General features: G+C 39.1%; 1 protein-coding gene across 2 annotated transcripts; it reads left to right on the top strand.

The window, feature by feature from the left end:
* The first annotated feature begins 2028 nt into the window (after positions 1-2028).
* LOC112280614 (phosphoinositide phosphatase SAC6) lies at positions 2029-9114 on the top strand. 2 transcript variants are annotated; one of them, XM_024516276.3, is made up of 22 exons: positions 2029-2393; positions 2925-2987; positions 3229-3395; positions 3544-3618; positions 3900-4027; positions 4147-4238; positions 4510-4564; positions 4711-4767; positions 4915-4948; positions 5226-5306; positions 5495-5601; positions 5784-5870; positions 6107-6184; positions 6447-6517; positions 6807-6905; positions 7103-7202; positions 7329-7437; positions 7641-7713; positions 7860-7953; positions 8264-8350; positions 8467-8530; positions 8700-9114. In XM_024516276.3, exons 3-22 carry the CDS (start codon positions 3239-3241, stop codon positions 8825-8827), a joined length of 1776 nt encoding a protein of 591 aa, XP_024372044.1. In that variant the 5' UTR covers positions 2029-2393; positions 2925-2987; positions 3229-3238; the 3' UTR covers positions 8828-9114. The 2 variants fall into 2 exon arrangements, with proteins under 2 accessions (XP_024372044.1, XP_024372045.1); XM_024516277.3 differs by having other exon boundaries at positions 2250-2585.
* Positions 9115-13396: the final 4282 nt, after the last annotated feature.

Here is a 13396-nt window from a genome sequence, read left to right as displayed (position 1 = left end):
TAAAAAGCAAGTCAATTCTTTTTTTATATTATTCTTTAATTTTAGAGAATATTGTTCTATCTTTTGAATTAAAATGCAAATATTTTTTCTTATATATTGTGTATGCCATAAAAATTAATAAAACAAGGAAAAATGATTAAAATTATTAGCTTAGTTTTGACAAAAAGTATCTTCTTATATGGACAATTATATGTTACATTATTGTATAAAATATATTATTTGAAAGTATTAAAATAATGTTAGAAAGGAATACAATAGGATTTATTCAATTGATGCATAATGTTATGAAGAATAAAATAGTGTAGTATTAAATATTATTGATATACTTTTGTTATTTGTTGTTATAAGACAATTGAAAGCTTTTTGTTTTTTTGCTTCGTTTTTTTTTTTTTTTTTTTTTTTTGTTTGTTTTTTTTGTTTTTTTGTTTTGTTTTGTTTTTTTTTTTTGTTTTGTTTTTTTGTTTTGTTTTGTTTTTTTTTTTTTTTTCTAAAAAAAACTTATGAAATATAAGATTTGAGATTTATTTTTTTAAATAAAAGATATTTGTATATTATATTTTAAATTTATATTATTTTTCATTATTTGTAATATTTAAACTTATCTAATTTGATTTATCACTCTTAGAAATTATTCAATTACTTTAAATTTTAGTTATGTACAAAATTTCAACACTTTGAACTTTCATTTTCAATAAACTGTACTATTGAATACTCTCAAAACAACAAAAAATCTGCATTCTATATAAAGGTTCATATACAATATACAATGTTAGTGATTTTGAAACCATTCATTTACTATACTTGAATTGTAGGCACCAAACCTACATGCATCCTAGTCAATAAATCAATATATAGCTTTTAAAACTTATATTGTGTTAAAAAAAATTACATATTTTATTGCTTACATCTAAATAAAGACCATGTGTGAATACTTTTAGAAATTATAAAAAACTAAAATTTGAAATAAATCTTAACAAAAACTTGTAAGTAATGATTAAAAAAAATAAAAATTCAAGAGCCAAATCAACCTTTGCAAGAATAGAGGATTTTCTTTTCAACATTGATATAATTTAATTTGATTTGAATTTTTTATGTCCACTGGCAATAATTATTTCTAACATCAAATTATAAAACTATTAATTGATTAATTTATTTTGATTTAATTTTAATTTTTAAAAAATAATTTGTATAACTTAAATATAATAAGCATATAATATATGAATGTGTCATTATTATTAACTATAAAGTAATAATCTTTGGCATTGCCATCCATCCATTCCATTAATAAGAAGACTTCTTTGTCTTTTACCCAAGTGTTTGTCTTATATCCAAATGAACATATTTATTTATTTTAAAATCATATGATATTAAAATTAATGACTTTTTTAAAACAAAAATAATAAATATTATGACCATTACGTTTAATGCACATACAATTTGCAAATTACTAATCTATGTATACAACAAGGACAAAAACACAGTGAATTAAATGCACACTATGACTAACTCCACATGAGACACTAAAGCTAATCCAAATCACAAAATAATAAAGAGATATGTCAAAAGCTTGTCCAAATCTTAACTCTTAACAAAACCAAACAAACGCCTATTTCCTCTTCCCTACCCAAATGTGTGTTGAATGCAAATCAATCATTGCATAAATGTGACACATAAATGTAAATCACTCTATGAAGCAAGAATAACTTGTGAAATAATCCACATGGGCAACTCACAGAGCCAAACCCTGGCTAAACAAACATCCACCTCCGAAGCTCAAGTCCTCACTAAAACCCACATAAATCCCACCACCAAAAAAGCAATGGCAACAAAGACCAATCAATCTCCACATTAACAAAACAGGAAGCATGAGAACAAGGCGTGGAAAGGGACGAAACAAGGGCGAGGATGATGCCATGTCGGAGAAAGCAAAGTGAGCGAAGAGAGGGAGGGAGGGAGGGAGGGAGAGAGAGAGCAGCAATATTATAATGATGCAGGAAAGCGGCGATGATGCAAATGCAACAGGGGAAGGTGCTCTGGGTAGGGAAGAAGACGAAGAAGAAGAAGCAAAAAAGGCTATTCCGGGGGGGGGATCGGATCGGATCGATCGGTGGAGAACGGGGAGGAAGGGTGGCCCTGGTGCTTGTTCTGTGGGTGAGTGCTGCTGCATATACGCAGGGAGGCAAAGCAGGCCAGCCAGCCAGCCAGGCAGCCTCACAACAAGATCCTGGAAATCAGCGCAAACTGTCCAGTAGTATACAAGCGCTGCAGCTCCCTCTGCTTGTCTTGCGAATCGCTCTGCTACCCCAGTTTGCCTCCATTGTGCTGCTGCTGCTCCACATTGGGTCTGTGGCAGTGCGATCGCCAACCACTACCGGGTGTTGTGCCTCGTTAGGGTACGCACATTTTTCCATCTGGGTCTTGATCGCAGGAGAAGCGGTGTCGGATCAGTCACCTTGAGTTCTTTGCTTGTAGCTGGATCGTCCCCGGGATTGTGCATTTTGGGGCGCAGAGCTCTTGTTTTAGGTTCTCGTTGCAGATCTTTGGTGTTTGTGTGTACTTGCGCGCAGGAGCTTGTGACTTCGGAGGTGGGGTGGCTTGTTGGGTTTTAGAGTTCTGCTGTGACGGCGTTTGATATTGTCTTGTTTTGTTTTTGTTGTCTTTCAATTTTTGAAGCAAGCAGAAAATTCTTCCACTGTAGTTTTGTTTTGTTTTGTTTTGTTTTGTTTTTTTCCACACACCCTCCCTCTCACGATAATTGATAGGCATGAATGGTAGTTCTGGTGTAGCCCTTGGGTTGCTGTGGATATGCGATCTTGAGAACATGGGGAGGATTTAAAATTGGGAGATATAATTTTATTTTTATTCGAGAATGGAATGATTGAGTAGACGACACTGGCGTTTGGTTTTGGTTGTGATCACGGCAGGGTGCGTGTGAAGCATAGAACGAAGCCTCTTGGTTTGTGAAGTTTCGAAGATCTCTGAGGAAGGTAAAATTTGGAGGCCACTGGCATTGCTTACTGATCTGGGCGGGGTTGAACGGTTTTGTACTGATCTGGGAGGGACCCTTTTCTCAAAGCACATCAGAAATTGATTGTGGCATTGTGCTCGTTGTTAGCGTACACTCCGGATTTTGGAGTTCTTAAACTTGTCTTCGGTAAGCGTTGAAGTCAAGTGGGTCGGGATTGTCCAACATCGCTTACGAAAACCCATGAACTTTATCCTAAGCAGGGCATACATAATGGGCTTGAAGATGGACGACTTTAGTGAGATCCAGAAACGTAGCACAAGGATGCGGCTTTGGGAGCTTCCGGATGTATATGTTTTGGAGCCCACCGATTCTATGGCTACTCAGTTCCTTTCCATCAATCGATCTACCGGTGACTTGAGCTATACCAGTACGTCAACCTCGACTTGCTCTTTAATTTTCGTTTATTGAATTATTTGGTTGATTCGGCTGTGGAGAATCTTGTCATGATACATGCATTCTCGTTACCTATTATGCAGTCTTATTTTTCGTATTCACATTTTGTGATGGGGATACAGGCCAGCTTCCGGACTCCGATGTTCCACATGCACAGATTGTGTTCGGATTGGCTGGAATCCTCCGTCTTGTGGCAGGCAAGTCACAATGTCTTGTTCAGAAAATTATCACTTGGGCTTGGAGGGCAGGATTATTCAATTAATGTAGTTTGGGAATCGTGATTAGAGTTAGACGTTTTGAGATCAACGTTCAGTTCAGAGCTGACACCTCGATTCAGAAAACCAGAAATCGCTCGGCAAACAGAATATCACCAGGAGTGAAAGCCTTGTTGCGATTGCGGAATAGTGAGATTGAAATCGAATTCGTTCTCTCGCACATGGAAGTCGTTCACATGTTGTGCTTCGCCTGGTTCTTGCAGGAACTTACGCAGTAGTGATTACTGGTCGTCAGTCTATGGGCACGTACAGGGGTCACTCTGTCTACCGTGTGTCTTCTTTGAGGGTTCTTCCCTGCAACAACAACCTCCACAGAGCAACCCCTGAGGAGGTACAGTTTCTTCTTATGTAGACCAACTTGCAGACTGGCACTTCTATATTACTAAACTTCTATGTCACTTCTATATTACGAACCCCATATTGAAATTTCACTTTATGCCGTTGTTGCAGAAGAAAGAGGAAGCGTACTTTGTCGGTTTGTTGAAGGCCCTAGAGTCAACCCCTGGACTTTATTTCTCATACGATGTCGATCTGACATTAAAGTAAGACGATCCATATTAGAGAAATGGTTTTCATGTTCTGTACGAAGCACCATGTTTCACGTCGCTGAAGTCTTCGCAGTTGGAAATACTGGTTCCTATCTTGACTGACGACGTCTCTTTTAAACTTTCTTTCCAATATATTGGACTACGTTTAGGTCTTGTCTATTTCTTTGTGGCCGTGGAGATGTGAGTTCGATTAACTGAAAAATCATCACTTACTCTTGACTCTGAATCGTCCACTAACTGATAGTATCCTGCTTTTTAATTGCAGTGCAGATAAGTTTCAAGCCGCTGCGATGTCAGAATGCCCATCTATTTGGAAACATGTGCGTTTTCGATTCCTCATATTTTGAATAAGTTTTCTCACATAAGTTTGGTTGACTTCGTGTTTTGATGGTTTTGGTTTATCATAATGTCCATCTGTCCAGTTTTTTGGGATTTTTCTATTGACCTGGGTTGTTGGATCGAGCAGGCAGATGATAGGTTCCTTTGGAACAGGAAGCTAATGAAGGAGTTGATAGACAAACAGGTATGTAGACACACTGGATTTATAACCATGAACTCTAGAATGGTTCGGTTGACTATTGTGCTGGTTTACTTTTATTAGTTTTGAGTTTTGACCTTAATCTTTCATGAAGATTTTAAAAATGATCTGTAATCTATTTGAATTGTGCAGATGGAGCCTTACATTCTTCCTGTGATCCAAGGCAATATCCTGCCGATTTACTTTATAAAGTTTCATCTTTGTTTGGATTGTTGGTTTTGTGGTGGCTGCATAGAGGACCTTGAAAGAATCTTTCAGTTTTAGGAATTGGGGTGATGGTTTGATTTTGTTTCTTGATCTCTCGTTGCATTGTCTTACTAATCGACTGTCTCTACCTAAGAATCCCGTCACTTGTGTCTGAATTCGGGAGGTTTTAGAGTTGTTCAACTGAGTTTGAAGGAAGGTTTCTCGACGTGCACTTGTTACTCTTGACTATTGCAAACGTTTTCAAACCATTGACTCCGTTGTTAAAGGCAAAGCAGTGACAGTGACCTTGATTGCAAGGCGTTCTATGAGACGTGCTGGTGAGTTCTTGGTTTCCTTCAGTATTTATTCATTTAACCTGATGTTATCCCCCACAATAGTAGAGAAGTCGATCTTGGTGTTCTGAGACACTTTATGATGAGTATTATGAATAATTGATTGATTATTTTATCAAGTAGCATCTCGTAAATTGGGATATTTTAGTATTCATTTCTCATATTTTAATCAGGGACACGGATGTGGCGAAGGGGAGCTGATCTGGATGGCAATGTTGCCAATTTCGTAGAGACGGAGCAAATACTTGAATCGCAGGGTTATTTTGCATCTTACACACAGGTTCTTGTAACTTCGAACGTGCGAAGCATGTTCAAATATTTCTCTTTAATCTAGGTGTAGGAAATTCTACCGCTAGCAGCTCGCATATGTGGCACCGTCACGTGCTTTCAGTAGTGCTTGTACTTCCTTATTACATTCACGATGCTTTCCAGTAAACCTCGAAGTTTGTGCTTTGTTGGCAGTTGAGAGGTTCTATTCCAGTTCTGTGGGAGCAGATTGTAGATCTTACGTATAAGCCCAAAATTAAAACTATCAACTACGAGAATACGGTAGGTAACAAATGCCGATCTTTTTGCTGGCATCTTACTTAAGACTCTCATATGGTGTTTGCCGCAGCTTGACAATTTTCTTTTCTTTTATTTTTATTATTTTTATTATTTATTTATTTATTTTAATTTTTTGAAGTTATTTACAAAACATTCATCCTCATGATGCTGAGTATTGACAGTTCAAGTAAATTATACAAGTCAGAAATTGCGATCTTCTCACTGACAATGCTCTGCAGCAAAAAGCGGTCGAGAAGCACTTCGATGATTTACACAAGCGCTATGGTGATGTTGTGGCCATTGATTTGATAAACCAGGTACGCTTTCATCATTTGTTTTACATATTATTGAAAGCAACTTTGGTAGTAAGTGATTCTGAAGAACACGCTTCTTTTTGATATTTTTTGGATTTTGTTTTTGATGTGCGTGTGTTTGTAAGCTAGTGCGAGCGTTTCTTCAACACGACTCATTACCTTTGTCAGTGTGTTTACGTAGACCTTGCTTTTTGAATAAGCGCCACTGTCCTTCAGAGTCGAGTATTTGCCTCGTTCATTTCTGATCCAAGGCATGTGATTGCAGCAAGGTAGTGAGGGTGTTCTGAGTATTGCCTTTGGGGAAAGCATGCTCAAAATCTCAAATAATCACATCCGGTGGGTTGTTGCTGTTGTTTAATTGGCTCCTAAGTATATCTGAAGTCCTTTCTTTTAATTCTTTTGGAATGCATAGTTTTCTGGATCACTTGGTTGAAAGTGAATTATGTGGATCACAGCATGTGCAGAGCTGTCTTCTGTGTTAAAAACGCATCCTTTCCTCAATTTTGTGTTCGTGGAGCTACAATCCAGTCGCTTGGATGAAGGATCTCAATATTAGCTGTATGGCGAATAAGTTTAGATGAATAGGTCTAAAGTACTTCTAACATCGTGCTGTAATTTTGTGTAGATACCTTCCATTTGATTTTCATAAAATTTGTGGCCATATCCACTTCGAGCGCCTGTCTATTTTATACAATCAAATTCTAGAGGATTTGACGAAACACGGGTAGGGATGATGAACTTGGAATGCACGTTTGTCTATTACCATTTAATAAATCATGCAACTTTAATGATTTCCGCATTTTTAGTAGTGAGCTAACTTCATGTCGGTTAAATTAATGATAGAACTTCCCTCTGTTATTGGCCTTCAGCATTTTATGTAATCTTGCCTAGGTTGTTGACATTCTGTTTTGCATTGAACAGGTACCACTTACGAGATCAGGATGGTAATATTTTTAAGGAACAGAAGGGGGTGGTCAGAACTAATTGTATTGATTGTTTGGACCGTACCAATGTTACACAGGTTTGTCCCTCCTCTCCGTGTGTTACTTTTTTGAATCCAGGTTTTTCTAATGAAAATTCAGTGTACTTGTTGATAACCTTATTTTTACCATGTGTGATTATAACATCGATTGTACCCAATGTGCAGAGTTTGCTTGGACGGAAGGCCCTTGAGGCTCAATTGCAACGGATTGGCATTTTCGAATCAACCAATACCGTCGCACAATTTGAGGCTTTGGAGGCGAAGTTTAAATTCTGTAAAAATTCGTCCACAACTGCTACCAACAGAACCACTGCAGTGAATTAATATTCCTTTACTTTAGGATGCAGTGTACCTAGAGCACCACTGCGTAGAGTCCCGCGTTTGCTTGTGTTGTATCTTGTGACTTTCTATTTTAAATGTGGTAGGGGACTCGAGCACATAGCTGGGGTTACTCATTATCTTGATGTTTGGATTCAGTGTGGGCCGATCATGGAGATGATGTAAGCATTCAATACTCTGGAACTGGGGCTTTGAAGGGCGACTTTGTGAGGTGCGTTTTTTTAATGAGATTACTAATCTGGTGGGGATTTCTGAATTTCATAAAAATCGATTTTAGTCCTTCACACTGTATAATATGCCTCACTTGTTACAATCATCGGAGATATCGATCTGAAATGGTGTAGCCGTTTCATCCAGATTCGGCCGCAGGACAATCCGAGGTCTTCTTCAAGATGGTTTTAACGCTGCTGCTCGCTACTATCTAAACAATTTTCGAGATGGGAACAAGCAGGTTTGCACTCTTAAAGTTGGTTGTTCTGTGTCTTTATTACAGCGTTGTATTGGTATTTGTTAATGTTGGATTTTAATTTTTAATTTTTTAATTTTTACATTAGTCGGTTTTACAGCTCTGTAGTTAACTTAATGTGTATACCAACTTTTAGCATGTAGGGCGTGTTCAAGCTTATTAGACTTCATGCTGGTGTTTCTGTTATGGTCGCGACTGCTGTAAATGAACGTCCAAAAAATCATCATATCACTCTTAAAAGCATTTTAAGGTGCACAATTTTAATCTTTTACCATTTGTATTTGTGTTTGTACAGGATAGCATCGACCTTGTAGCTGGTTCTTATGAAGTCGGCGGAGGAGATTCCTCACGTCTCCAGATTACCTTGATAGAGACTGTTGCGGTATGAGTCATCTCTTCTCAATCTTCGTTGTATGAATTGAAAAGAGTTATGCCTTATTATTTCAAGAAGTTGCCAAGAGTTTGTTATAATTTTTACTCATTTTGTTTTTATTGCAGTTGCCGGGTGCTTTAGTTGCATTGATTGCGGGTGCTTACTTCACCAGTATTGCTGGCCGACAACGTAAGGCTTCATTTTATTGCTATAGTTCATCCTATATTGAACTGTATGCTCTTCATAAGAACAAGAGTCTTTTTCGGAAATAATTTCCTTCCTAGATATCACATAATTTGAATGCTCGATCCATAATACTGTCAAAGTGAACTCAGTTCTCGGACATTGTTTTGTGCAGTGGGCTCCGATGTATACCAGTACCTGTACACACTCTTGCTGGCAGGTGTGACTGGTGGTATTGCTGCAGGGATTCGATCGCAAGGTCGTTATCTCGCCAATCGACCTCGTCTATGTAAAACCGTTTAAAAAATACAATTCGTATTGCAAACTATTTATTAAAGGAAATCGGCAATAGATTAATCTTAGTACTACGAGTACTGGATAAACCTTCAGCTTTCAGCAGCCTGGGAAAATCTGAGAGTATCGGAACATTTATAGCTCGTGTGATCTTGAGAGCCTTATGGTTCCATTGTAATCGGAACACATGACAAGACTGGTTCATAGAGCACATGTCCTTTTAGACAATATTCATAATAGACATGCTACCGTGTTCATTTTTCAATCTTATAAGTCGAAAAATCCGGTTTTTTCTTCTGGCTTTTGCAGTAAAATTCACATTATCGCGCTGTCTTCACCTATTCCTTCGTAATCATCTATGCTGCTGAACTGAAAGTCCATTGGTTGATTAGTCAGCATATGCTATATTCTTACTACGCATTAAAATTCTATATTAAGTCTTGTTAAAAGCAATGAATAAGTACCAATGCTCGCTTGTTCAGGTAACTACGAATTGAAGGACAGTTTGTAGTTTATTACTGCTACATGATTGATCATCTACCGAACCCAGTGGCGTCTAACATAAGAGAATGAATAGATTTTGCTGAAAACCCTTTTAAATTACCCAGGAAGTTGCATTTGTGCTTTAAAAGACAGGTGCTTATCATTAATCGGATCAATCAGGATCCTTCAAGTTAACAGTATGTCCTGAATGGAACAAAGGTTTATATATTGAATCAATTGCTGGACCACGGACATGCTACAAGTTCATGTTTCCGGAATTACACGCAATTTAGCAGATAAGGTGTAAGGGAGAGAAGTCTCCATCTTTGGAGATGGCCAAATCTCAATTGGTGATTCACGTTCAAATCATGCTTTGCTTACATGAATGAGACCAACGGGACCACATTGTGCTAGATCTTTGAATTTATAAGGTATATGCTTGCAGGAACTCTTTTCCTAACACAGCAATCAATGTTCTACATGATACGATGATGTCTCACTGTCCATGCCCCTTATAAACCACGCAGCTGCCCAATCTTCCATTCCCACTGTTGAGGAGCTATCGTAGTGCACATGGTCGGTCTTTATGGTGAATTTCCTGAGGTAGAGTTGCATTAATGAATCTATTGGAAAGAATGCCGTAGTTGTGCTCTAGTTGAACGCTAACCGCCAGAAATGATCTTCCCGTGATTCCTGAACGATAACGCAGGTAAAAATGTTATCTTTTCGCATTAATTTTAAACTCTGAATCAGAATTTGAAGCGTACTGAGTACATTAGACCGCTTGGATGAGTCAGGAGTTTCATCATTTCAAACGTATCCATCGTCTCTGCAAAAGAAATTGCTGCTTGGAAATGAAAGGGGTTGTTTACTGTATCATCAGCCCTCAGTTTCAATTGCTGGCAATGAAATTAAAACAAATCGATTTTCCGTCCCTAGTAACAACGTAAAACAATCCCAACCGGGACACCCTATCAAGCCCTGACGACATTAGGGACATGCTCTAGCATACCCAAAACATTACAGTACAACACAGGAACTGACAAATGGAGTTATCTGATTGTTTCACGGTGGATTAGAGGATCGTTACATCCACCAAGTGCAACAGTAATTGACTTTTATGAGTAATTCCATGATTTCTTTTCTTTTCCTCTCGACTTGCAGGGATCAACTGTGTCGCAAACCCTATCAGACTGGTTGTGTGCGAAGCTCAGAGAGCTTCTGCCATATGTCATGCCTCTTAATGGTTCAGCATTCTATCACCTGCACCACATATTTGTGAAGCTGCCATGACGGTAGACTTGGGAGTTGCAGTAAGACCACCATTCAATTGTCTCGTACTCTACGACTCGGTAAATCGTTTCTGCAGGGCTGGGAACGTCCTTCTCCTCATCTTTCAGGTGCTGTTCGTTGCAATCATTGAGGAATTACTCATTGATGTGAAATTTGTTGTGGTCAAGGGCCAAAGGTTTAGGGTTTGAGATCACAGATGTGGTCAATAATCTAGAAGTACAGGTGATGAGTTTAGGGTTGTAGAAGGAGGGGATTCAATTCATCAACAACCTTGATTAGCTTCACGCTCCTAGAATGTTAAGGCAATATGGTCGCTGCATGAAAGTTGTGTGCAACTTGACATGATTCCAAGACACAGTTGTAGGTACGGACGTGAACGATCCTAAACCTTTCAGAGTCTGGGAGATTCAATCTGGTAGTTATCGAACCCAACCATCTCTGTTGTACTTGGGATATCTCAGAACAGGCATTGTTTTCAAAATCTGCACTTTTAGTACCTATCAGAATCACGTGTGTGCGATTTCAAGTCCAGTAATGACTGAGTACTCTTTTTCACAATGCACGTTACTTGTGAGGACACTGACTTCATGAGAAAGTACGGTTAATCTTTCAGTCACAAGAAAAGAGCATTCGGTGCAGAACCCAGCTTTGCAGGAACAGAAGGAAATGGTGCGCATAGAAAGAATTCGTCACACGAGTATTCTGAGACCTGAACCATTCGACTTGCTCGTGGCGTTATGACCATCGCTAATGTCTTTTCTTAAATGTAGCTATGGCATCATCTACCAACAAAGCCAACCCATTCTCTGCAGTTGATGGCGTTCTTGAAAAGTATTGGCGAGTGAAAATCTGAGCCCCTAATTTGAAACGATAGTATTAGGCACTCGGAAACTAGGATCTGAATCTAAGCTCCAAAAAAAGACACCGGCATTAATATTTCGCATCGCTGTGATTCATTCTCCCACCTTCAAATTCTTGTGATCGCAGAACCTGCAAAGAAAATTTAGGCTGAATCTGGGTGAATATTCAACCAGCCAGCCAGCCAGCCCGGCCCACTATCGGCATCCGATTCAGTTCCTTCAGACTTTAAGGCTCCTTTTCAAAGCAATGAAGGCGAGGAGGAAAATAAAAAGAAACCCAGTTAGTTTACTATTCTCGAATGAGTTGGAAATACAGAAACTTCCCAATTGCTTAATCCGGAACAATCCAGCAAGGAACAGGAATAAAGATTGGAGGTAGAGTTAGTGAAGTCCACAAATAAACTTGAGGTTCTCATGAAACTCATGCACGGTGGCCCCTGCTGAATCAGAGAGGCAGCCCAATGCAGCACGCTTCATGCCTACCACCTCATTTGATTAGGATCCAGCGCGCTGCGCTGTAATTGACAAATTTGTTAACCTTTTCCTTCTGTTTATTCTTACCCTCCCCCTTTCCCATTCGTTTGCCTCAGATAGACGAGTTGGCTTGGATATGCTCTTGGAACACTGGACTGAGTCCACATTGTCTGCTGTGTTTTGAGTGGTTAACTTCACCCATCGCACGAGGCTGCGCGCAGCTTGCTACAAGTCGTTGCAGCATGACCGAACGGTGGAGTGGCCCACCGGCACACGTGAGATGAGTGAATTGAGTTGAAGGTAACAGCATCATTCTGCGTTGTGAGTTGCGGGACCAATTAAAAGGAGTCTTGCAAAAGGAAGCAAGACAATTCGACCAGCACGTGGAGACTGTCACTCTAGATACTGTGTTTAATTTCAAATGCGGAATTTCTGATGTATCTGGTTGCTGAGTGAGAAATAAACCGACATCGATTTGGACCTTTATTTCTCAAGTTTGAGATCACAGGGTCTCTAGTTTTGTATCTCTTTGGGACAGTTTAAATTCATTCCAACCAGCAGTGAAACTTGACTTAGAAACCTGACATGCATTGAACGAGGATCTAACCAGTACTTGAACTTTTGTGGGTGGTTGTAATTTATGATTTAACGCCGACACAATTAAGGGTTACAGATGCAGAAATGAAACGTGGCCGGTGGCGATCTATCATGAACGAAAATTATGCGGAAACCCTGGACAACGGAAAAGTACTCCATTTTCAAAATAAAAGGATCCGGATGGCAGGTGACACTACTTTCTCCAGAAGACAGATGTTCCAAAGAGTTTCTTTACCCTTCTTCGAACAGCATATTCCTTATCAATCCCGTTCACAAGGAGTTCAAAACAGATTCACAGGACTCCTTGGCACATGCAGAAAGGAAAACTATTATCCAACTCATGCGACCTAATCTACAGTTGTTAAGATGACAAACACATTTGTGAATATCAAAATATGTCAATAAGTAGCGGAAGAACGATGAAATATCCGTAAACTACCACAGTTTTGCAAAGCCTAGGAGGAAAAACACAAATAAAAACTCAATCAAGATTATGACATGGTACTTATCCGCGTTGGATTATAGAGATTTACCCAGATTCCGCTGGCCCCACTCCTGGCCAGAAGCTCCAGAGATGGAGAAGCTAGAGCTCAACAGAGGAGCTGCTTCCACTGCGGAAAGCTCGTCTCCGGATTGCACAAATGTTCCAGAGGAACTGGAGCCACAAGGTTGCAGAACCCGTCAGCAAAGTATAGAGGAGTCGTAAAGCGCACAGTTGCCACCTGTGCCCAACTCACCGCTCCCAGTACTTTCAACTTTGAGTTTGCACCCAGAAGTGTTCCTGCACACCACGTGTAAATGTCTCCAGTTCTGCCTTTTCCAAACATAGATAAACCCCATGCTGTAAAGTATTACTTTAACAGAAAAGAAA

This window comes from Physcomitrium patens, chromosome 3, assembly GCF_059467195.1.
Source record: "Physcomitrium patens ecotype Gransden chromosome 3, ASM5946719v1, whole genome shotgun sequence".
Taxonomy (NCBI): domain Eukaryota; kingdom Viridiplantae; phylum Streptophyta; class Bryopsida; order Funariales; family Funariaceae; genus Physcomitrium; species Physcomitrium patens.
This window is presented reverse-complemented; position numbering and strand designations above follow the sequence as displayed.

Bases quoted from the DNA above. Each gene is read 5' to 3' on its own strand.
- LOC112280614 (XM_024516276.3), top strand. From the start codon at position 3,239: ATGGGCTTGAAGATGGACGACTTTAGTGAGATCCAGAAACGTAGCACA. The intron at 5,602-5,783 runs GTTCTTGTAACT...CTTTGTTGGCAG, and splicing joins ATTTTGCATCTTACACACAG to TTGAGAGGTTCTATTCCAGT. The intron at 5,871-6,106 runs GTAGGTAACAAA...AATGCTCTGCAG, and splicing joins CTATCAACTACGAGAATACG to CAAAAAGCGGTCGAGAAGCA.